General features: G+C 35.8%; 1 protein-coding gene and 1 long non-coding RNA gene across 7 annotated transcripts in view; one reads left to right on the top strand and one right to left on the bottom strand.

Annotated features, from left to right (window-relative positions):
• LOC125930807 (uncharacterized) overlaps positions 1 to 26,481 on the top strand; it is a 98,364-nt gene that overhangs the window by 51,172 nt on the left and 20,711 nt on the right. For 2 of the 3 annotated variants that reach the window (XR_007460252.1, XR_007460250.1), the window contains one exon: positions 25,890 to 26,002. The exons of the other annotated variant lie outside the window; for it this stretch is intronic. This is a non-coding gene — a long non-coding RNA (uncharacterized LOC125930807). The remainder of the gene's footprint in view (positions 1 to 25,889; positions 26,003 to 26,481) is intronic. 3 annotated transcript variants of the gene reach the window in all.
• Positions 6,547 to 26,481, bottom strand: part of PTPN12 (protein tyrosine phosphatase non-receptor type 12) — a 112,444-nt gene continuing 92,509 nt past the window's right edge. For all 4 annotated transcript variants that reach the window (XM_049642852.1, XM_049642853.1, XM_049642854.1 and 1 more), the window contains 6 exons: positions 19,063 to 20,039; positions 14,887 to 14,964; positions 13,983 to 14,050; positions 13,028 to 13,058; positions 10,043 to 10,150; positions 6,547 to 9,815 (listed from right to left, as the gene is read on the bottom strand). In XM_049642852.1, the coding sequence (XP_049498809.1) occupies positions 9,754 to 9,815; positions 10,043 to 10,150; positions 13,028 to 13,058; positions 13,983 to 14,050; positions 14,887 to 14,964; positions 19,063 to 20,039 (1,324 nt within the window). In that variant the 3' untranslated portion in view covers positions 6,547 to 9,753. The remainder of the gene's footprint in view (positions 9,816 to 10,042; positions 10,151 to 13,027; positions 13,059 to 13,982; positions 14,051 to 14,886; positions 14,965 to 19,062; positions 20,040 to 26,481) is intronic.

Here is a 26,481-nt window from a genome sequence, read left to right as displayed (position 1 = left end):
AAATTCCTTGGCTTTGAGCTAACAGCCTTTTGACATTTTTGGTATTCATTACCAACTATATGTTGCAAAAAGGAGAAAGGACACACAGCTATTTCATATACCTATGGACAGTGGAAAAGCGATAGTAGATAGGAAGAGTGGAATCTATATTAAATATTTGTAGACTTAGGTCATTTTTGGTTTTCCATTGTTGTTTCACTTATTGCTGCAGAATAAACCACCATAAAACATAATGTTTTCAAAACAACACCTTATTATTTCTCACAGTTCTGGGGAACAGGAGTGCTAGGCTGGATGCTTCTCTTCCATGTGGTATTGGCTGGGACTGAGTCTCCACATCATCTTTCATGGGTTCTATGGTTAAGCCTGAGCTTCTTTACGTGCCACCAGGGCTCAGGAGACTGGAGACCAAAGTAACCTGGCCTCTTAAGGTCCAGAAACAGAATCAGCCCAGAAACACATGTGCTGCATTCTATTGGTCAAAGCAAGGCATGAGGTCAACCTAGATACTAGAGGTGAGAAAACAGACTCCACCTTTATGGGAGAAGCTGCAAATATTGTGGCCATGATTCCAGCATTCGCCAGTTTTCAGGCTGTATGTTTTAAAGCTTACGGATAACATTTGACTTAAGTAACTAGCCCTTTTTCTAGTCAGTTAACAAACATTTCTTATCTGCTAAAGCCTACACACCTAGTTTCTCTGAAATCTAGAGGCATATAGTAAGGTAAGGTTAGTAGTTAGGAGTAAGCATTTGGGAATAGGAACTAGGCTTAAATTCTGACTTTGCTACTTTGTGTGACTTAAAATTACACTGAAGTCTATATTCTTCAGGTTCATCCATTAAACAGGAATATTTACCTGGCAAGGATTTTGTGATGATTAAGTAAGATAATATGTATTCAGGGTTCAGAGATTATCAGGGTACCTGGCATATGGTAAGAATTTAGCAAGGTTAATAATTTTTATTAGATAGGCCTGAGTCTGCATGAAGACTGTTGATGCCTTAAGGTCTTGCAAAGAGGGGCACTTGGTATTAGGGCCTTCATAAACATTCTCAAACAGTGAAGCCACTCACAGAAGCTTCTGGGTTGTTAGTTTTGTGAATTTTCTTGAGTGCCGTTCCTGATTTTTTTTGGATCCATAAATTTCCTTTTGGTTTGTTTTGCTGCCCCCTTCTGGTAGAATAGAGAAGAGTTCCATGATGTTCCAACGCCTACATCCAGAATAAAAGCTCTATTTGGAAGCCTTTATCAAAGAATATAACTTTGAAAAATTTTTGGTCCTAAGTTTATAAGTGGATTCAAATGAAAGTAAAGTGTAAACATAAAACTTCTACATGTAAATTTCAATTTATTTCTGTTACAGGGAAATCAATAGTGACAGATAGAACAATCACATTAAAATGGACAGCTCACTTTAGGCTTAAAAGATAAGCAGAGTACTTTGTTATGCTTAATAGCAATAGGAAGCTCCCTATAATCTGCATTTCACTTTTCTGAAACAAATGTGTATATATAGAGTTTTGATTTTCAAAAATATTTTTCTAATGTATCAGCTAATGTGTACATTTCAAATTATGACATTGTAGTAACCTTAGATTGGCATTTAAAATTTTTTGCATAGAAGCTGCGTGAAAATGTGTGCTTACTTCAAATACGATCAGAAACGCTAAATACTTAGATTTTATATTTAATACAGTATATTATTTAAATGTTTTTTCACATTTTAGTATTAGAAGACATTGGAAATATTCTAATAGGTTATATATATGTACATAAAGCTAAAATTTAGAAGGCACAATACTTTAAAATGCCACAGAAGTGCTGGGGTGCCTGGGTGGCTCAGTCGGTTGAGCGTCTGGCTTCGGCTCAGGTCATGATCTCACGGTTTGTGAGTTCGAGCCCTCCATCAGGCTCTGTGCTGACAGCTCGGAGCCTGGAGCCTGTTTTGGATTCCTCCCTCTCTCTCTGTTCCTCCCCTGCTCGTGCGCGCGCGCTCTCTCTCTCTTTCTCTCTCTCAAAAATAAATAAATAAACATTAAATAAATAAATAAATAAAATGTCACAGAAGTGTAGATGATCTGTACATTTGGGTACTTACTAAACAGTCCTGCTGAAGAATTTTTAATGTTTATCTATTTGAGAGAAAGAGAGCATGAGCAGGGGAGCAGAGAGAAAGGAGAGAGAGAATCTCAAGCAGACTCCGTGCTGTCAGGGCAGAGCCCAGTGTGGAGCTTGATATCACAGTGTGATCATGACCTGAGCCGAAATCAAGAGTTGGTTGCTTAACTGACCACCCAGGTGCCCCTGAAGAAGTTTTCAATCAGAAAAACATAATATTGGAGGGTGAGGTGGGCAAAATGGGTGAAGGGGATCAAAAGTACATACTCCCAGTTATAAAATAAATAAGTCATGGGGATATAATGCACAGTGACTATATTTAATAATACTATATTATATATTTGAAAGTTGCTAAGAAAATGGATGTTGAAAGGTCTCATCACACAAAAAAGTAACTGTGGGAAAAAAATAAAAGAATTACTTATAAAAGATAATAGTTTAAGAAATCTAGAACTACTTTCCTGTTTCCTGTTTGGCTATTTGGGCATCAATCTGTAGTAGCTAAAGAATATGTTCTTGTTGACATTTTGGCAAGCACATTCTCAAGTCACAAATGCTACTACATTAAGTCGTGGTAACAGTACCTCTGCCATGCTATCTCTAAAAAATGTAAAATGACTGGAATCTTTAGAATTCCCTGCCCCCATTAATTCAACAAAGCCCAGATTTGTGGTAGTATAGAACAGAGGCACACTTCCTGGAGCTACCCAGGCACGACTGCTTTTCACTGGTTAAATTATCTAAATATACCGGTCATTTGCACATCTTACGTGATTTGTGCACCTTAAAGACAAATAACTGAGGAAACCAAGTGGAGGAAGTCTGTTAAGAAAATACAATTTATATTCAAAACTATATCTACTTTGCACTTTTGGCATAATATGCAAGGGCTGCTTATTGAGTGGATATGTGCCAAAATCTTAGTTAAAGCTTTTGCAGTTCTCCATCTGCCAGAATGAAAATTTGAGCTTCTGGGCTTGAAGAGCTGTGTAACAAAGATCCAGTATTAGAGAAAAGAGAGTATTTAAAAACTGAAATTAATTCACATTTCATTATTTAGAAAGCTATTAATAGAATCTTGGGGTTCCTGGCTGGCTCAGTCAGTATAATGTGCAACTCTTGATCTTGAGATTGTGAGTTCAAGCCCTATGTTGGATATAGAGCTTACTTAAAAAAAAAAATTAAAAAAGAAAGCTATTAATAGAATCTGAATTTTGGTATCTAATATGACTAAAAGCAGGTAATTAGGAGATACTGTGTAAGGAAACAAAGGCAGCAAAACCTTTTCCAAAACTAGCACAATAGTGATTTAATTCAATTTAATCCTATATTTAGAATTAAACTAGAACGATTTTATAATTGCAGTCAAGAATACCAAATACAGGGGCTCGTGGGTGGCTCAGTCGGTGAAGTGTCCAACTTCGGCTCAGGTCGTGATCTCATGGTTCATGGATTTGAGCCCTGCATCAGGCTCTGTGCTGACAGTTCAGAGCCTGGAGCTTGCTTCAGATTCTGTCTCCCTCTATCTCTGCCCCTCCCCCCTCACTCTCCATCTCTCAAAAGTAAATAAACATTTAAAAAAATGCCTAATACGTATTACAATCAGAATACATTTTAGGGCTAAAATATAATTAAAGTGGCATTCTTGAGTTTCTCTCAAAAGCTTCAGATTGCAAACTGCAATCATTCTTTTTATTGCTTCCCTTCACATTTAACACTTTTTTTTAGTTTAATTATTAAAAAGCCCTTAATATATATGTATACATGTTTTCAGAACAGAGCCAACTATTCAGTTTGGAAACCATGGATATATTCTTGGGAAAGTACTCCCAGTTAGTGGATAATGTTTTTGACCACTCTGTACTTTCGAGCTGGCTCCAGGAGCAGGGACAAGTATATAAGCAACATATTATTAAGCTCCATTCAATGAGTGTATTGATGTGGGTGCTTTAAATCATATGTCAAGAGGTATTAAGTTTGAAAATATAAAGACTGAATAGAAGAGTGCTTGGGAATGTAAATCAGAACCAGGTGTGGACTATCTTAACATGTGCTATGGTTTTGGATTCAGTTCACCTATTCAGCTGACATTTATTTTTTACTCTATGTCAGGACAATGTTTAAGAAAATACATATATTCAAAATCAGTTCTCCTTTGTACATTTAGCTGTTTTTAAAGTGTGTGTGTGTGTGTGTGTGTGTGTGTGTGTGTGTGTATACACACACATACATGCCAACTTTTTACTAAATATCATAGTCCTTTCTCTCAAGGGGCTAGTTTAGTAGAGCAGAAAGTCTAAGTACATTGGTAAATAAATAGGGTGCAGTATAGACAAAGAGAATGGTTCATGGACTTGATGAGAAATAGGACGAAATGAAGGACTTAACAAGATACAACAGCTGAATTAGACTTGATAGATGAGGAGGGCTCACCAGAACAAGGACAAAGTGGGGTATTCAAGACAGAGGGTTTGGCATGAGTCAGGTGTAGGGGCTCAGGAAACTCTAAGTACAGCTGACCTTTGTACAACACAAAGATTAGGGACCCCTATGCAATCAGAAATCTGTGTATTGACTTTTGACTTAACTGCTAATAGCCTACTGTTGGAAGCCTTACTGATAACAGTCTATTGATACATATTTTGTATATTGTATGTATTAAATACAGTGTTCTTATAATAAAGTAAGCTAGAGAAAAAATATATTAAGAAAATCATAAATAGTGGAATACTACTCAGCCACAAAAAAGAATGAGGTCTTGCCATTTGCAACAACATGGATAGATGTAGAGGGTATTATGCTAAGTGAAATAAGTCAGAAGAAAGACAAATACCGTATGCTTTCCCTTATATGTGTAATCTTAAAAAAATGAATAAAGCAGAAACAGACCCATAAATACAGAGAACAAACTGGTGCGTGCCACAGGGGAGAGAGATGGAGGGATGGGTAAAATGGGTGAAGGGGAGTGGGAGGTACAGGCTTCCAGTTATACAATGAATAAGTCATGGGGATGAAAGGTATAGCATAGGGAATATAGTCATTGGTAATGTAATAGCATTCATTGTACAGTGAAGATGGTAGCTACAACTTATGGTGAACATAGCATAAACATAGAGTTGTTGAATCAGTATGTCATACACCTGAAACTAATGTAACATTGTATGTCACTTCAATATTGAAGTACACTTCAATATTGAAGTACACTTCAATAAAAAAATTATTTTTAAGTTTTTAACAAAGAAAATCACAAGGAAAATTTAATTACAGTACTATACTACACTTATTGAAAAAAATCATGTGTAAGTGGACCCTTGCAGTTCAAACCCTTGTTGTTCAAGGGGCAGCTGTAATTCATTGTGGCCAGAGCACAGATACAGAGAAAAGGCTCCAAAGGGCAGCAGCAGGTAGATCTTGGATGGGGTCTTGCATCCAAGTCACTGGATTTCATTATGCACTAGAATCACCTATGGTGCTTGTTTAAAATGCACATTACTTATCCCCATTCTAATTCAGCTCTAGGGTAGGACCCTGGAACCTGAATTTTAAGGGCACTCTCTCAAATATTCTAATGCAGGAGAACCTGGGCCACATTTTGAAGAAGTATTACCATAGACAGTGAGGAACCATTAAAGATTTTTTAGGGAAAAGGTAACAATTAGAAGAGGTCACCAGCAGGTCAGACTGGCCTTTTAAGATGAGTCTGGTGGTGGTAGTGAGGAAGCTGGATTGAAGAGATGAGAACCTAGAGTGCAGAATACACCAGATGACTGGGATGGGTGATGGGAGGGAGAGGATGCCATTCACCAAGGTAAGGAACATGTTTAACCTAAATCAAGTTTCAACAAATACAAATATGAAGATTTACCATATTACTGCAAAAGTTCGTTTAAATAGCAAATTCTTCCTGAGGTTTCTGTGCTGTCATGGTTTCATTCCTGGCTATATTAATTCCCTCTTACTGATATCCAGTCTGGACATTTCTTATGAACTTCGAATCTACCTATGGACTATCTACCTCCTGGCGGTTATCTCAAACTCAACATTCAAAATTGAGCTTTTTCCTTTCCCAGCCAGAATCCTGGGAATTTAAGAGACCCTCCCTATCCCTCATACCCATCTAGTTATCTAAATAGGAATAGGAACTCCCTGTTATAAATCCAAGCTCAGAAGATAAAGACAAATTGATATTCAGTAAATTCTTCACATTCAATAATTTAATGTTCATAGTTTCAATGATTTCAAGTGACCCCAGGGATTCAGAACATATAGTTCTGAAATTTCCCTCAGGCAAAAATCTTAACCACAGACCCCACGAGGCTGTTATACTTAACTAAGTTACTCAGCTAATAACTGAGCCTGGCTCAGCACTGACATAACTATGGCTTTATTGCTCTCTGTTTATCTGTTTATGGAGAAAATGTCCATAAAGTGAAAAGTATTAGAGTGAAAAGTACTATTTATGAAAAATTGCTCCCAAAGGAAAGCTAACTGATAGTGTTATGAAGGAAATAGAAAGATTTAAAAGCCTTTGTACCCTTAGTTATACAAGGTAGAGGTTTTGGATAAAGCAGCAGGATGAATTTGGCAGTGGTTTATCTCAGATACAAATGAGCTTACCATATGCTTTACACAGAAAAAGAAAAATGAGTAACTGTTCTACTCACAGTTCCAACCAGTATAAAAACTAATCCTTGGGAGAAAGCTAAAGCTAGAAAAAGACAATTTAAAATCATCCTGAGGATAGGCAATAGAATAGAAAGAAAAATCTAGAAACTGACTCACAGATCAATGGATACATAACTGGTATCAATGGATACCTGACAAAACTGTAACAGTGGAGCAAGGACATTAAATGGTGATTGGCCAATGGGGGAAAAAAAATCATTCCCTGAACAAAAAAATGGAACATTAGATAGAAATACGTACTCCGATCACAACCAACACCACTTTGTACCCATTAGAAAGGCTAAAATGAAAATTAAGGGCACTACCAAGAAATATATAACAATTGGAACAACCACTTAGGACAACTGGCAGTATCTACTTACTAAAGGCAGATATGTATGTGTACCCTATGATCCCAAAATTCCACTCCTCGATATTCTGCCAACAGATGTATGTACTACATGTACCAAATAACACATTAAAAAATGTTCATAGTGGCATAATCTGTAATATTCCCAAACCCAAGCCATCAAAATGTTTGTTAATGGCAGAATGGACACACTGTGGTACATTCATACAATGCATAACTCTATAGCAATGAAAAAGAAGTAACAGCTACTCATATGGTAATGAAGAAATCTCAGAAGCCCAAGGGGAAAGGTTCTTAGTGGCTGATCCTATTTTATTGCTGCATCTAGGTGGTAGTCACACTCAAATGGGTATAAACTTTATGATTATTAGTATGATTTTTGCACTCTTCTGAATACGTTATATATTTTTTTAAATGTTTGCTTACTTTGAGAGAGAGTGAGAGCGCAGGGGAGGGAAAGAGAGAATCCCAAGAAGGCTCTGCCCTGTCAGCAGAGCCTGACTTCAGCTCAAACTCATGAACTGTGAGATCATAACCTGAGCCAAAATCAAAATTTGCACACTTAACGGAGCCACCCAGGTGCCCCTGAATATGTTATTTTTCAATGAAGATGTTCCAAGCAATTCCTTCCCAACATAAAAATGTTTATAAATTATTTTAGTACCATATTATACAAATCATCAAGTACATGAAGGAGCTAAATTCGTTTTACAGTTACACTTTCAGTTTAGGGCGCCTGGGTGGCTCAGTCGGTTAAGCATCTGACTTCGGCTCAGGTCATGATCTCGCTATTCATGAGTTCGAGCCCTACGTCGGGCTCTGTGCTGACAGCTCAGAGCCTGGACCCTGTTTCACATTCTGTGTCTCCCTCTCTCTCTGGCTCTCCCCCGTTCATGCTCTGTCACTCTCTGTCTCAAAAATAAAAAAAAAAAATAAATGTTATACTTTTAGTTTAATTTTTTTTAGGAAAATGATATGCTATAGAGGTGTCTGTGTCTTGTGAATGTCAAGGGTCCACTGTATTCATATTTCCTTATGACCAAAACATGGGAAAAATTTGAAATCCTAAGGAGCAAACACAAAGACCAATGAGCTTTAAAAAAAATTGACGTGAAATGATAGTTTTATTTTCTCCTCTGCAATAATCCTTCTACTCAGATATGGTCACTCTCTTACTTTAGTCTTATAATTTCTTCTCTCTTTGTATAATTTTTTCAAAAGTTTATTTATTTTGAGAGAGATTGAGAGAGAGGGGGGAACCCAGGAGGGGCAGAGAGAGAGGGAAAGAGAGAATCCTAATCAGGCTCTGCGCTAACAGTGAGGCTTGAACTTAAGGACCATAAGATCATGACCAGAACCGAAATCAAGAGTCAGTGGCTTAACTGAGAGAGCCACCCAGGCGCCCCTTTTATCTCTTTCGTATGCAGAGGGAAAATATAGACATCCATTAACTTTAATCCCTGGTGTTAGAATTCAAATTTGGGACACCTGGATGGGATCTATGCTCCAGTTGTAGGATGGGAAGAAACCAGTTCCCCCTTCCTAACCTTACCTCTGTTTGGTGTTTTACTGGATCTTATTAGGCAATAATGAGAAGGATGCCTAGGGCTGACACAAGGATAAGCATTAGAATTAGTAGAAGTATTGGAATTCTTTAATTAAGAGATTAAACTCCATTCACACTCATGACTTAAACACTGGAAGGTGGATACGAACTCTAATTCCCTTGGAATAAGGAATGAAAAACCAAGACAAGTAGGCACTGTAAAATTGTTTCTGTTTTTTTTTTTTAATGGCAGGTCAAATATCCTGAAACATACATATATTTTGATAGTCTTCTAATCCCACTTGAGTTCAAATATTAAAGTAACACACACACACACACACACACACACACACACTCACGAGCTAAGAGAATTCAATATTGTTCCAAGGCACTTACTGAATCTCCATGACTAGATGAAAACAAGGACAATTAGGATGGACAATTAGACAGTATATAATATAAAAATAACTTTTTGCTTACAATTTACAAAATGTATTATTATTACAATCTTTGATCTCTGATAACCTGCAACGCTGGCTGCATGAATCCAGCAATTTTAAAATTCAGAAACTATTTTCTAAAACTTCAGGGCAAATAATTTACAAATAAGGTACACAAAGATTTAGACCATGCAGAAATTTCTTACATCTTCTGTTAATAACATTTTATGACTGCAACTTTATCAAATTATATACCTACTTGCCCTGTACATATACAAAATAATGCATACATGATAAAACATTAGCAAAAGAGTAGTCCTTAAACTCAATTTATCATAAAAGTATTACTATATTAACATGTCTACAAGCAGCGTGTAACAGGGTTAAGAGACATTAAGGCAATAATACTTGAAGTTACAAAATAAACCATATGTAATACTTTTTCCTAAGTGTAGTATAAGGCAGGTAGATGGTCCTAGCAAAAAAAAATACTAAGGCAACAATCTACACTGCTGTTAGTCCCACGTTTTTAAGATGGAATACTATAAATCTGGCTTTCAGTGGCACTTGAATTTTCCAGTCTAATTTAAAGTGTCTGTTAGCTCCCTGAATCATGTCCATTCTGAAGGTGGATCTCTTGGTCCTTTGGGTTTTCCACAGCGATTACGAAAACCTATAATCAAAATGCCACAGTGATTAGTGTTCAGAAATGTATTTTAATTTACTAAAAACTCTTAATTTGCTTTGGGTAGTTTATTTACGAACCTGAATAAATCATAGCACAAAGTTTGATAAACTTTGCCTTTCTAAGGAAAGCCTGAAACGATGGCAAATACCCTTTTCTCATTCTTGCCAGCATTAACTACATAAAGTTTTTAAATTATTTAGTAAACAAATTACCAATATCTGTGGCCTCTGTTGGACTTTCTGATAGTTGGTCTTTCTTGTTACTGAAAATAGGTGGACATTCTGTACAAGTCTCTATGTGAATACCTCCTGCTGGATGATCTAAAATGCAAAATAAAGATTGTTAATCACCATCATTTGTAGCATCATATATAGAATCCTCTAATGATTTTAATGTGTGTATTAAATTAAAAGAGCAAGTTTTCTCTCTTGGACATCATAATTTCAGAGGCCCAGATAAATATAAATGCAGTGACGAACACAGGAAATCATGTTAGGTGTTCTCAAGGGCACTTAGACATCTTCAGTGAGTAGTTCTGCAACGTATGGATTCTCCTTATGCTCTTAAAATTTTATTTAATAAACTTCAATCTTGCTGTATTATATTTCCTTACAGTACTCATACTACGTGCCAATGTCCTAAGGCAATAATAGCAAGTGAACTGCTTTTATATGGAAATCAATGGCAATCAAGTTCATAGTTAATTGATGGACTACTGGCTTCTAACAGTAGTAATTCTTTGAAAGTTTTACATCAATTAAATTTTAGTTTACTTACTTAATCCCCAATGCATAAGATTAGCAACAAAAGAAATTAACTACTATGATTTATTCTTTCACAACCATTATCATATCCTCTATAACTCTCTAAGAAACTTATGGAAACTTGGAATTCAAGTCAAATAATACATGACCCTTGTCCTTTGGTGCTTGTAGTTTAAACATAGTTCAGCAAACTTTTTCTATAAAGGACTAGAAAATAAATTTTAGGCCTTATAAGCAGCATATAGTTTCTGTCACCTCTTCTTCATTGATTTTTGCTTTTAAGTTTTTTTTTTTTTTAATAAGTACTACACCCAATGTGGGGCTTGAGCTCATGAGCCTGAGATCAAGAGTCGCATGCCCTACTGAATGAGCCAGCCAAAGCCCCTAAACAGTTCTTTAAAAATGTAAAAGTTATGGGGCTCCTGGGTGGCTCAGTTGGTTGAGCATGTGACTCTTGATTTCAGCTCAGGTCATCATCTTGCAGTTCATGAGTTCGAGCCTGTGTCTGACTCCACGCTGACAGTGTACTTGGGATTCTCAGTCTCCTTCCCTCTCTGCCCCTCCCTTCTTCGCTCTCTATCCCTCTCAAAATAACATTAAAAAAATTTTTTTTAATGCAAAAGTTATTTGTTCAGCTCAAGGTCAGAATAAAAACAAGTCAAGGCCTAGGCTAGAAGGAGAGACTGACAAGCGTATTATTGTAGTAGTGTGGTAAGTTTTACAGTAAAATGATGCAGAGTGCAATGGAACAGACAGAAGAGGTATGGAGGTGAAACCCAGTGGTGGTGAGCTATTCAAGGACTGGCTTCTAGGAAGAAATGATGACCTAGTCAAAAGGCCTCAGTTTTCTCAGTTAAATAAAAGGTCATCTACTGAACAAGAGTCAGTAGGATTGATTTCAGAAGAAAGTAAAGATAGGAAAACTCAAGGAAAATAGAAAGTGTGCCAGCTAGAGCGGATAAGATAACCAAGCAAAGCTGGGGGCCCAACTGTGGATGAAGATCCAGAACTGTAGGCTCATCTGGAAAACGGAATAATGTTCCCCAGCAGTACTCAGGAATCTTGAGGGATAAAATAAAATGGCACAGGAGTTAGGGGAAAGAAACTAGAGGATAATTTAGAGTAGGACTAGAGTAATGGAGGAATAGTATCTAGATTGGATAAAGAAGAGAAACCAGAAAGTAGCTAACATATATTAGAAAAAAAAAGAATTCAATGATCCACAATAGCAGCAGTATTAATATAATAAAGATATTAGTAATACTATTGCTTCCATTTTGAGTGCCTATCATGTGCCAACCACAGTGTTTGATAGCCCATATATGTGATTTAAATAAGTCCTCACAACAGTTTTTTAGGGTAGGTACTATTATTTCCATTTCACAGAGAAAAAAAACTGAGGCTAAGATAAGGTAACTTGCCTGAAGTCATATAGTAAGTAGAATGGTAAAAATGAAATTGTAAACCAGGTAGACTTGACTCTAAAGCCCTATTCTGTTCTTTTCCTTATGTTGCCTCAGCTAGTAGACAGAGTATTAAAAATGTGTAAGATGGAATGGAGCCCCATTAGTCAAAGATGCAGGGAGAGAGCAACTGAAGCAGAATGGAGGGTAAGGGCAGATGATAGATAAACTGAGGGAATTGTATAGGCTAGGATGTTTTGTTGTTGCTGTTCTTAATTTTTATTTTAGAGAGAGAGAAAGAGAGCACGTGAGTGGGGCAGAAGGGCAGAGGGAGAAAGAGAGAGAATCTCAAGCAGGCTCCACACTCAGCATGGAGCTGGATGCAGGGCTCGATCCCACAACCCTGGGATCATGACCTGAACTGAAACCAAGAGTCAGATGTGGACGGTCAACCAACTGAGCCACCAGGTGCCCCTAGGCTAGGACGTCTGATAAGCTGCTTTCATGGTCACTGATTTATAAGAATTAATAATAACTTGATGTATTTTACTATGATAGTACAAGTAATGTGGCAGAAAAATATTCTAACTTGGCATTGGAACAGTGGGTTGAGCTACATAATCTTATTGATCTTCATAAATGCGGAAGTCCTACAAGGAAGAATTCCAAAACAGTTTTTAGAGCTCCAGTTCAATAATCTACGTTAATTTGGGACATCTATTCAAACCACTGTCAGATCTAGATTCTAAATGTTTTTATAAACAACAGAAAATAAAAATATTTTAAAAATAATTTTTTTCCTATTAGCCTGTAACTACCAATAATAAATGCTGTTACTTTCCAGATTAATAATAATATCTGATACAATAATTAATTTGAAATAATTATACTACACAGTTCAGGTTCTAGAAGTGTCCTACATATTCTCACATACAGAAATAACCAAGTAAATAACACACACCATGAGGCATGCTATTTTATGGAGATTAATCTCTCTCTCTATAACAGAAAGAAACAAAATCTAACTTACCACATTTTTCACTTCCAGGGGTTGTCAAGCCCTAAAAGGAAGACATTTTAATAACTATTACAATATATCTCTTTTAGAAGAAATAATAGAAAATGTGGTCTGTTATGACTGTATATCCCAAGAAGTCAAGATCTACCAAAATTTTCAGTGTTAAAGGGAAAGAAAACAATGGTGTTTTCAATTAGGCTTAAAATTTTTAAATGTTACAGTATTTTATACTGGGAATAAAAAGATAGGGGAATTACTTTTTCCTTGTGGATGGAAACTGAAATGCAGGAGCAACTACACAAAGGAACATACACACAACTCCCATTTTGCCCATATTCTACGAATTATGATATACATTGTAACACATAAATAACATCATTATTACAGGTTACCACTATTTTATATATGCCAAGTAAAGTATATTGTTTCTTAATCATTGTAAGATGTGCCCTAATTTGGGGGATATTAAAATATGGGGGAAATATGAAAAATGTTAATATTGATGAAAAATGGTATGGAAACATGGCTAATATATTTAGCTGTCAAACATTTGCTGAATGTGAAAAGGAAACCTCATGTAACCAGACAAACCAAAGGATGGGACTATGTACTTAGTGTTATAATGGAAGGAACAAATTCTAAGAAAGTACTGTGACCCTGAAAATGTTAACTCCTATTCCATTCACACTTCCAAAATGACTTAAAACACGGAGTAATTTACAGATTTTAAAAGCAGTCTAGGAAAATAATACTCTGTGATGGCCATATGTAGATCATGTTGCCCTTTTTAAAAATTTCAGATCTCACATTTTATGTAGGGTTTTCATCTGAAATCTTACCATAAAAAATGCTGATCAAAAGTTATATTTAATAGTCTTAAGGTGACAGTTATTAAACAACTATAAGATAAATTAACAAAAGAACAAAAATACTAAGTTATAGCTGTTCCAATCCCAAAAGGACTCACTTCAGATATTTTTTGTTCGGACTGTTCCTGACTTTGAGGTTCACTCCATTCAGATCTCATAGGTGTATCTGAGAAAAATAAAATCTTACAGTTAACATCTTTAATTCCTGAATTTCTTGCATTAAAGATGCAAAAACAGACCCTATAGATTTTTAGAAACGATCACTTCCATAAAATATTTTATTTCTATTAATTTAAGAAAATATAGTTTACTGTTATAAGCTCATGGTAATGTATACATGTGGCAGACTTAGATGTATTTAGTAGTATTGAAGTATACGGCTTCACTTTCCACATTCTTGAAATCAGTTAAAATTAATAAAATATTGGTAAAAGGTAACTTAGGTAAAATTAGGGAGGACCCCACCAAGCACGAGACATTGTAAATATATTAAGCTGTTTCTGTACTCTTTTTTTTTAAGAAGAGACAGAGAAGAAATATATTATCAAGACTTTGAAATATCACTTTCTCCCAGTTCTCAGTGATACTCATGTGGCCTTAAGTGTCCTTCAGTTAACACCAACTGAGTTGACGCCCAACTACAACCCAAATTAAATATTTACTTACCCAAACTGGCACCCAGTGAAGCAATTAATGTCTTTTAATAAATGCTATTTTTAATGAATGAAAAGACACCAACTTACAAATACAGTTATAAGTAAATTATAGTATCTAATATAAATGCAGCCATTTTAGCAATCTTAGCAAACAAAAAATATTTTAAAGTATTTTTCAAAAAAATAAGTATTTTTCATTCAAGGAGTTAAAAACATTTGTCAATATCAAGTCAAACCTTTTTTTGAATTTAATTATGCAGCTCAATAGCAACTAGACTAAAATAAGCCATGTTTTTCAGAGTTTATTATTACAGTACAATAATAAAAAAGCAGAAGAGACACTCACTATGTTCACTTGCTAACACAAAGGATTCAGGAGTTCTTTCAGGTAGGGGAGGAGGTGAATCTTCACTAACATCAACATCTATATTAAATACATAAAATTCAGACAAATTATGAACTTGTTAAAGAATATTAACTCATTAAAAATGAACTTGTTATCTAAACTAATATAAGAGAGAAAAGTCATTTCCACAATTATCTAAGAACCAGTTTTTAGTGTTTATTTTTAAAAAATGTTTATTTTTGAGAGAGAACGCACGAGTGGGGGAGGGGCAGAGAGAGGGAGATAGAGGATCTGAAGCAGACTCTATGCTGACAGCAGAGAGCCCAATGCAGGACTCGAACTCCTGAACCATGAGATCGGGACCTGAGCCAAAACTGGACACTTAACCAACTGAGCCACCCATGTGCCCCTAAGAGAAATCGGTTTTTAAAAATGCAAATAACAAACAAGAAATCCTCACTACTCAACTTGTTACCAAGTATTATTTAATGAGCAAAGCGGAATGAACTCATTCACTGCTGCGCAGAGAAAATGATTCCTGACTTTCCTGATACCCTGCAGACATCACTGTCCTCTCAGTCTGAAGACAGCCTTCAGTAGAAAAGCCAGTGGGCAAGGGACATCTCGTTTGGGCTTGCAGATGATGTTTTGAGTACACAAAGGAAACCTTTGGTCATTTGACTCAAGCCAGTGTTTCCCAAACTGGAATCAATTGCTTAACTCTCTTCATGAGTTTTGCCATACCACCATACCACCATCTGTCCTCTATTTTTTTTAATTTCTTTTTTTTAATACTCATTTTTGAGAAACAGCACGAGCGGTGGAGGGGCACACAGACAGGAAGGCACAGGATCTGAAGCAGGCTCCAGATTCTGAGCTGTCAGCACAGAGCCCAATGTGGGTCTCAAACCCACAAACCCGGAGATCATGACCTGAGCCAAAGTCAGACACTTAACCGACTGAGCCATTCAAGCGCCCCTGTACTATTTACTTTTTAAGTCCCATTCATTTTTAATTTAACTGTGTCCTTTGGTCATATTTTAAACAGTAATGACTAAAATGGCAAATCTGAAGTGTTTGTTTTCTAATATGCATAAAAGTATTACATTTTTTGAATGTTCATTTAATGCTTAAAATCTTGTGAACAGTGGCATATGACCTACTCTGAGAATACTGACTGAAGCCATATTAAAGCTTTTCACCAGAGCTAAAACAAAATTAGCTCTTGGAAAAGATAATGCACTAAGTAAGCCTCATCAGTTAGCCTTTCTGCATAGGGTAAATGCAGTTTCATTGGAGGTAAAGAAGGAAAATATGAGGATACAATTCCGTGCGTGGGTTCTCCGGTTAGAGAGGATGGAGTGAAGAAAGGGAATGTAAGAATCCTGTATTATTTTGTCTGGGCTTTGACAACTGTTCTCTTTTTAAAAAATGAACAATCTTGCCATAATACTTTGCTATTTAACCATATCTGATAGGCTATGCATTAAAGAGACTGAAAATCAAAGCCTTTTCAGTTTTCAACTAGCATGAGCCAGGTATGATTGCTCTTGTCCTTCCTACATTTATTTAGCCAAAGACCCAAGAAAATACAGCCTCTGGGTCCTACTAAGAATTCCAGTCCAGTATTTTGTATGTCAGTCACTAGTACTGGAACTCTCTCTTGCATATAAAGTGAAACCATTAAAGAACCATCCACTTATCCAGTAGTAATAATCTGAGCCATCATCATTCTTCCCCTTGCCCTTTTATTATTAACAGCTCACAAAAAAAAGATAGCTGTTGGAAGGAAAGGATGCATAATTTTGGCACTCTGGTGCCATTTCATAATTAAGTGAACAAATCAGGAAGGACAGTCTTGCTTGGTTACATTAAGTATCTTTCAGAAATTCTATACCTCTTTTTTTCATGGCAGTCTTTATTCTTTAACACTTTCAATTTCTAACTGTGGCTCATGCTTTTCAGCTTCATGTTTTTCTTTCAATCTCTGGACCACCTTTAAGTTATAAACTTCTATTTTAGAGGTTATCAAAAACAGAGACTGCACATTTTACACAGGTTTTTGCAAATCATAACACTAAATGGGGACTCAGTGTAGCCAAGTTTGAGAAATCTTTCAGGAGGCTGAAGTCAATATTAAAATCAAAATTCATAGCCAGTAATTTTTGCCAGGCAGTAACTTACGCAAAAGGTTTTTAGGTATCAAAATAAAATTGTTCTGTCTAACTCCCTAACAAGTTCTAAAACAAACAAGGAAACAAAAATCTAATTCTTGTGCCAATGGTTCATCTACAAAGTAACTAGTAACATCAAAAACAGGACTGCTTGCAGCACAGAACACTAACACAGGAAAATCTTCAGTTAATACCAAACTCATTTAGCATAGTTTGGATAGGGCAAAAAGAAATCAAGTCACATTTAGAACTATCTTTGCTTTGAGATACAAATAAAATGCAGAGAAGTGAGCTAGTATACAGCAGGATGACTTAAATATCCTTATACAGTACTTTGCATTATTTTTTAATGTTTATTTTTGAGACATACACACACACACACACACACACACACACACACACAGTGCGAGTAGGGGAGGGGCAGAGAGAGGGAGACACAGAATCTGAAACAGGCTCCAGGCTCTGAGCTGTCAACACAGAGCCCCATGCGGGGTTCCAAACTCAGGAATCATGAGATCATGACCTGAGCCAAATTTGGATGCCTAACCGACTGAGCCACCCAGGCGTCCCAGTATTTTGTATTCTGAAGGAAATTTTTCTATTATCACCGAAAGACTGGTCAGGTGGCAATAACTTTTAATGAGCATATCATATCTTGCATCCTTCCTGCCCTCACACCAAAATTCTATTTCTACCAAGTGGTTAAAAAAAAATGTATTTCCTAGGTACAAGATAGATGCATGCTTGATATACTTCAAAAGCCCAAAATGAAAATTTCTCATCAACCCATTTTCTTGTGTAGTTACAACTTGGCAGTTATTTTTCAAGCTCTGAATTTGAGGAAGAAAAAGATATTAACAGTCTTAAATTATGGCAAACTGGTAAAGTAATATTTACTGTGGTAACCATTATCTTCTGAAGATCCTTCAAATAACAGAAGAATCAAGACTACAGATTATAATGTAAATTTAGGAAACTACCTTAGATTCTCATTTACTCTACCAGATACATTCTCAAGATTAAAAAACACAGTATGTGTCAGCTGGGGAAAATAAAGGCACCATAGTACGGGTAGTACTTATTAGGTCAGGAACAGAAAAAATTATCATTTAAGTTCACAGTACTTATTTGGTTGCACATTGTAAATACCAGCCTAAATACCATGACCTTTGGTCATGACCAGAGTCCACTGACAAGTAAATGACCACTGATAATCAATCTACCAGTAAATAGCTTTCGTGTTTATTACATTTGCTCTCAACTTTATGGTCTGTTTAAGAAGGCAGCCAGGATTATTTTAGTGGATCAAAGATGAATTTTAAGAACCAGTAATACATCTTGGGAACCAAGTGCACACATCCTCAAAAGCTAACACAGTTTTAAAAAAAGTCAATTAAATAATAGTATCAATGACGTAGATAAGGATATATCCCACTCACTACTAACTGAATTAAATTTCCCATATTCTGCTGAGTAGTTACAGTTTTGCTTCTTGGTTCATCTTAGAGGTAAAAGCAACCTCACGTGCAAGTATAAAAGGTGTTGTATAGTTAAAAAAGCATTAAACGATGATGAACTAGTATTTGTGATAAACATGGATGAAATTAAATGCCCAATGAAGCTGTCTGACAATATTTGTTACTTGAAGCAGTTCTATCTTCCCTAAATTATTTCTAATTATTCAGTCAGATAAATTTTTGACCCACATAAAATACTAAAAACTATTAACATAGGAGGGAAAACTAAAGAGCAAAAAAATTTTCAGTCACAACAATTGAAATACCTTGCAAACAAAATCTAGTAATGCAATTAATCAAATTAAGGTAACAGAGCTTACTTTATTATTAGTTCTTAATAGAAACCTTTAAAAAAGTATCTAAAATAATGAAACTGTGCTGTAGATTCTACAGTGAAATGTGGAACAAAACAATTAATTGATATAGTGCTTAGAACAGTGACTGTAACACAGTAAAAATATTTAAGTGTTAGATACTGTTATTACCTTTTTCAGCACCTGAATGTATTGTTCCTGCTATATCATGTCTAGCAATGGACATTGGCAATACTTTCCTTGTAGAAATGCTTTCAGTACTAGTGGCAGCAGAAACTGTGGCACTTGCTGTTGAAATACTAGTTTTATTCTTGGTCATGGCACCGTCAGAGTTCCTTTCATCTGAGTCCGAGTCATCAGAGTGAAGAGGATTAGTAAAACTGAGGGGTGCTCTAAAGAGAGGCGAGTTGTTATGATGACCTGCAGGATCATGGGTGTCAACTGGTGTTGTGGGGCTTGGTGTTAAACTCACAGTTTTCATCGTTTGACAGTGGAGATCTGAGGGTTTGCCTTCAGATGACTCAGGCATGGGTAGGGTATTTTCAGGTCCATGAAAAGACCACATTACATGTCCTTTCTCATCAAGAGGCAAGCGGTCTGGCCTTGGAGGTGTGCCTGAATTCTTCTGTGATTCTTCTGGTGGAACACCTGGAACTTTATTTGACTGTGTTGCGCTGCAGTCCACACAAGAATTCTGAGAAATATCATCTACTTTAAGATCCCCTGAACTCAATTCCTGGGACTTAGAGGTTTTATCAGTTATACAAGGTGGAGTCGATTTAATTTTAATTGCATGTCCCCTATTCAAGAGTGTGTTCCCATCAAAACTTTTTGGTCCCTCTTGGAGGGGGACCTTCTTAATCTCAAAACTTAAATTTCGCTCCAATTTTTTATCCATCTGTTCAATAGCTGATTCATTTTTCCCTGGAAGTTCTGCTGACTTATTATAGTTTCTGTTGAGGTCTGTTGAATGTTGTTCTGATGAAACCATGTGCAACACTGGCTTTGGATGGTATCTGTCATTGTCCTGCCACACAGTAGTGACTGTTGGAAACGCTGACGGGGGAGAAGGTGTCAAGATGGGTGGCACTGGATGAGGTTCTGGTGGCTGAAGTATTTCTTCCTTGGCATCCCCTTCAACAAGGCAACTGAAAACATTAATAAAAGGGCATCATAAGAATGCTCATCCTTTCATGAATAAAAAATTATAAACTGTCAAAATTTAATGTTTAGTGAGGCAATATATACTGTTTACAAATACAAGAATTTTCATGAAAAACAGGTCTCCTCCCACAGCCCTTCAGTTACCCAGAGACATCAACTTTCAGCCTTTTTAACAGCTGCTTCTAAGATTCACCTCCATTATTTCAAAATATTTCAAAATTCATAAATTATCTTTTTTCCATAAATTGTTATTTCTTGATCTATTTCACACATTCTCCATTATCTTCCTACTAGGTATCTTTTCTATCTTCCCAATACTGTTACAACTTTTAGCTAGTTCAATCTTATCAATATCGATATCATTCTTACCCATGACACTATGATTTCCTATCTTTTCTTATACAACCTCTTATTTTTCTCTAATAATTGCCGTATGTTTCTGATGGCTCAGTTCTCTATGCATCATTAATAATTTAGCCCTTCTTTTTTCTTCCACATTTATACACCTCTTCTCAGTTGGTCATGAAACACACTATAGGTAATTATCAATACCACACACGTCCCTCTTAGGCTTTTAGGTCCTTGGTGCTCGAGCTCCAGTGTGTACCACTGACTACCTAGGCCCCACAGAGCTGACGTTCTCTCCAGTAGGACTCTCCTATTTTCCAGGTCCCATACGTAAGGTACACTTCCTTGTTTTGGTGGTTGTATCCTGCAATTTCTTCTTAAGAACTACATATGGGAGGCAAATTTCTTGAGGCTTTTTATATTTGAGTATTATATTTTCAAGGTTATTGATTTTTTGAAAATATACATAATTTTAGATTAGAAATAATTTTCCTTCACAATTATGTAATTCTGATTCCTGCTCCTTTGAATGTGAACTGTGTTTTTTCCCTCTCTTGGAGCTTTTAGGTTCTTTTTTGTTCTTGAGGTTCTACAGTTTCACCATGGAACTTTCAGAATCCACTGTATTATAAATTTTTTTATCTACCAGATTGGAAACTTTCTTTTTAAGTTTATTTGTTTTGAGATAGCGCACACACATAAGTGGGGGAGGAGCAGAGAAAATGACAAGCAGGCTCTGCACTGTCAGCGCAGAGCCCCATATGGGGCTCAAACTCACAAACCGTGAGATCGTGACCTGAGCTGAAATCAAGAGTCGAAGGTTGGGTCCCTGGGTGGCTCAGTCAGTTAAGTGTCCAACTCTTGATTTCAGCTCAGGTTCGTGAGTTCGAGCTCCACACTGTCAGTGAGGAGCCTGCTTGGGATTCTATCTCAAAATAAATAAGTAAAAACTTAAAAAAAATAAAAATTCATGTTCTTTAATACTGGAAATTTATCTTACTATCTTTTTTCTACTTTGTATTATCTCTATTTCATCTAGGTTCCTTTTTTTCCTGCTTATTTAGGTCTATCTTTCACGTTAGAGATGTTGTCAAATGCCTGATCATCCTGGTTCTGTTCTTAAAGAATGGAGTATTATAAATGACTGGAAGATCTATACACATTATGTAAGAGGGAGGTCTTGAAGCTTGTGGCTTAGAGGTCATGTGGACTGAGTACAGCCTTTGCAACAATAGTGGTGGGCCACAACGAGTAAAGTGTACATTTCATCTCTTGAGCTAGTTTTTCAAAAGGGAGGTTCTCCCACCAGCAATCTGAGAGCAAAGGACCTGGAGGATGTGACCATTCAGCATACAAATTCCTGTTTTCAGTAAGGCACTACAACACCACCATCAGTTGGATCTGATGTCCTTGAATCCAAAGACCCCCCTGGTTCAGCCACTCCAGAGTAAATCCTTCCTGTGTGTCCAAATGTGAGAGAGGCAGTCATTTGCTCAATTTGATGTAAGGAATCTGGGGTTCTAAATACTCTTAATAGAAACACTCAAGTCTCCTTGTTTTTAGTCCCATCCTACACACTAGTCTTAAGGGGGACCTCCAATTTCTGAGGTTTTCTGAGAGTTCTTTGGAGAATCATGTTGATTCTTGTGGGCTTCCCCCACCTACTGGAAAGCAAGTTTTAGCTTTCCCTGTTCTGTTAGTCCCTTTACATTGGTTGATAAGCTTTCTACTTTCCACAGTTCTGTCATCATCCTTCTGCTGCCATCCCTCTCCAATTTTGTTTTTAAAATCTTCATACATTTTTATATTCCTTCACAATAATTTTAGGAAGTTTAGGGAGGGACCAGAGTTAAATGTGTTCAAACAGCCTTATTTAACCAATAATCTTGTTAAGTACTTTTGGAAACAGTGTGCAGGATGTTGAAAATACACAATAAACACATTCTTAGCTACTCATATTTTTAAAAAGCTTTACTGAGGTAGAGTTGATGTACAAAAAACTATACATATTTCATGTATAAAATCTGATGAGTTTGGACATATGCATATACCCATGATACCATCACCACAATCAAGGTAATAAACATACATCATCACCTCCAAAAGTTTCCTTGTGTCCCTTTGTGGGTTTTTGTGGCTACTCAAATTTGGTAATTACACTAACAGATTTCTTCCTATCCTTCTTTGATTTAAGGTTGGTTGGAACAAGGCTTAAAACACTTAAATAGCACTTTCATGTACACAAAAATTGGAAGCCCAACCACAAAAATATATATGCTACAAATGGACTTTCCACTATAGTAACCGACACTCATGTTTTTACTAGATACTCTGATATATGACTTGCATAATTCTTATTGTAAATACTGGTTTTAATATCCTCTGTTTTGAGGAAGGCATAGATTTCACTTCTCAAAAACAAAGCAAACCATTCAGGACCTACCACATGCTAGGCATTATACCAGTACCAGAAGAGGACAGAACAATGAACACAACGGTTCGGAAAAACAGTGAAAAATAAAACTAAAAAGGTAGATTGAAGCTATACTGTGAAGGCTCAGAACTTCACACTAAGACATTTGGACTTTATAATAATAATAAATTATATTTAATTTGTTTGACCAAGTCTTAAAATGAGTGACTCTATAATTTGTTATGTTACATAAAATCAGAAAATTACTTTTCTTACAGTAATTTAGGCTGGATTCTATATGGGGTGGAAACAGTAAGGGAGTGAAGAAAATGACTACCAAAAAATTAGAACAGAACACTTTCAAAACAAAAACTTTCACTACTCTCTTTTTTTAGGGAGGTAATACCATATAATGAAGAAAACATTACTGGACTAGAAGATAGGAGACTTGTGTTCTTGGTTGAACTCAGCTAGCCTATTCACATCAGTTCTTTTGGAAAACAGCTATTAATATCCCTGTGATCAAGATTACTGTGTTCATGACATCACTTACCACTCTGACATATCACTGACTATCTACAGAATGAATAGAGAATACATGGCAATCTAAAAAAGGAAGATGAGAAAACATAAATATAGGTGTTGTATCAATGCTAATGATTACTTTTGATATAATGATTAACTTAATAAAAAAAGGTTTTTTTGATGTCTTTACTTTTGACAGAGAGACAGAGAGAGTGCTAGCAGGGGAGGGGCAGAGAGAGACAAGAGACACAGAATCCAAACCAGGCTCCAGGCTCTAAGCTGTCAGCACAGAGCCTGAGGCAGAGCTCAAACTCACCAACCTTGAGATAATGACCTGAAGCGAAGTCAGACTCTTAACTGACTGAGCCCCAGGCACCCCAATATAATGGTTACTTTATATTCTATATAGCTTAAACTTTGGAATTGAGAAAGATGTTCTACTTGTGTTTATCCTTTATTTCTTGGTTTTATTATATATTCTGACCGCTATCAATAACTTTTTAAAATTATGCCTGAGATCAAAAGTATTTCTAAAGTGAAAAGAAATAACACAAGAATTAGAGAACTATAGTAAGCATACATATTTTTGCATTTTGCCAAAATCTACCCTTATTTATCTTAAAGAATGCAAATTGGGAATGAATAATTCAATTAGAACTTTAAAATTTTAATCAGTCAAATAAATCACTTTTGTCCTTTATGATTTCCTTTATCCTTCTATTATATTCCCTTCTACAAGTTTGTCAAACATTATTATTTTTTAGGTCAAACATTATATTTTGTTTCAATAATTTGACTTTCTGTATTTAATCACCTGAAGATTGCCTTGGTATTTGGTATAAGGATCTAAATATATTTTTCTTCAGATGATTAGTAATATTATATTATGACTTTATAAATAACGAAACCTTTTCCTTCTCCCTATTTAGTATATATTAATTCCTAACAAGATCTATTCCCTAGTTGTTGGTTCAACTCCATTAACTAGTATATTCTTATACCACTGACAGACTATCTTAACTATTACAGTTTTCTAGTTTTTAAAAGAGTTGGTCCTTGCTTATCACTATTTTCATCCAAAGTTTTCTATGTTATTTCTCTTTGCTCATCCAAGTTAACATTATATTGTCAAGTTCAGAAAAGATCCGGTTAGTATTTTAGTGAAAATTGCATCAAATATGAAAATAAATGATATTTTAAGTATCACTGCGAAAGCTCAATTACATTTAACTTTTCCAATCAAGAACACTTAATTTTTTTTCAATAATACAAATGAAAATAATTCTACCTAAGGTTCCACTTTCTACATAAGGCTATTTCCAGATATTTAGTATTTTGAAAGGGACCTCTTTTAATCACTTCTTATTTGGCTGACCTATAGGACCATTTCCTACTTTTATTCAATCACTTTGCTCCTTTCTTAAAAATTAGCCACTTCAAGGCAATACATTTGTTTAATATACTTGTTAAAAAAAAGAATCAACAAAAGGAAAATAGCATTTCAAAAAAGAGCCGAAGACTTTTTTTTTTAACAGAAGAAAACAGTGCAGAAGAACAACAACTGTTTTGTGAAATACAGGTTTCTCCATCACCTACTTTTTCCAGTTGCCATTTTCCCAGAGTTCTTGGTCACCAAAATCCTCACCAAAAAACCACATTCTTTGCTAGATGAGGGTTCCCCAAATCAGGTAACTTCAAAAGCCTCCAACGAGTAGACCTTAACTCCTGTTTTGACCCCACAAATGCCCTCACCTATTCAGGATATTCTAAGAGCCACAGATGTCTGAAAGTCTATTCATTCTCCCAGGCAACCCTCAAAGAGGTTGATATTCATGTATTTCTGGCAGATACGAAATTCCTTCACGGCTTGTAGAATGCCACTGTTTTCCTGGTTTTACCCTTGGTGGTTTTCCTTTTCTACAGCTTTCTTTTAGTCTGCTCCTCACAAATTATGGTGCTTATCAGGGTTCTCTCCTTGGTACTTTGTTATATTATATCTACAATATGAAAGACTTTATTTCTGTGCAAGTCTTCCAAATACAAAACCCTCAATAAATCTTTACCTCTCGCCTCGATAACAAAATGTCTGAAACAACCACATTCCATATTCCTTCCAATTCTAATCCCACTTAAAACTGAATTGAGAGGCATTAGAAGAAAGCATCAAGTATACTGTCACTGTCTCTGAAATATTAAATAAAGAAAATTTTACTATGGCACACACCCATTTGTGTCTCTGTAGTAAACCTGTTGACAATTTATAGAAACAGCTAACAAGGTACACTTACAGAGTGCTGGAGTTAGTGAAAATAGAAAATGAAATCTGCTGTTCAAAATCTACAATACTCTTTAAGTATGTATAAACCAGAATTATATGACTGATTAAATCTAATACAACAAACATAAGCCTTCCTCTCTAGATCTTTCTCTAAGAACATGTACTTTAAACAACCAATTCATTTATTTGCTTTCTGTAGCCATACTGAAAAAGAAAGTATACCATTATTACTTTTTAATCAGTCTTACACTGTTGTGATTTTATTTTCAGTTAACAATTTACACTAGTTCTAAAACTCATCTCAACCTGGAACTCACAGGGTATGCCTTTGTGGAACATGAGGAAATTCTGCCATTTGACTCCACTGCATGTATAAGAAAAAGGTAACTTCACATATCCCTAAATAAAATCCTGTCTTAAGCTGAATGAACAGTGTTCTATTAATACTCATTTGCTACTTCTTTATTATCCTTTTTGTTTATTAAAGAATAACAGGAGTCAAACTTTCAGAAAGACTTAAAATTCACAACATTCTATTCATTTTTCCCTTCAAAATTAGGAAGATATTACCACTGTTTGTTGTTGGAAGTAGAGGACTATGTACACCACAAATATCAGTGTACACTTTGAGAACCTCTACACTGGCTCAATCTCAAAAAAATTAAAAGACATTGGGGTAGCAAAAATGTTTCTTGATTTATTACCTTTATAGCTAGAGTACAGTTTCTTTTAGGATCCCAAAGGACTCATATGTGGGACAAAGAAGTTAGCTAACAGTTTATAGATTTTAACTAGATACCTTCCCAGGAGGCTAAGATTCCAATTTCAGTATAGATACCAAAGTGGAAATCAAACAAGAAAC

The sequence above is a fragment of the Panthera uncia genome, chromosome A2 (assembly GCF_023721935.1).
Source record: "Panthera uncia isolate 11264 chromosome A2, Puncia_PCG_1.0, whole genome shotgun sequence".
In the NCBI taxonomy this organism is placed as follows: domain Eukaryota; kingdom Metazoa; phylum Chordata; class Mammalia; order Carnivora; family Felidae; genus Panthera; species Panthera uncia.
This window is presented reverse-complemented; position numbering and strand designations above follow the sequence as displayed.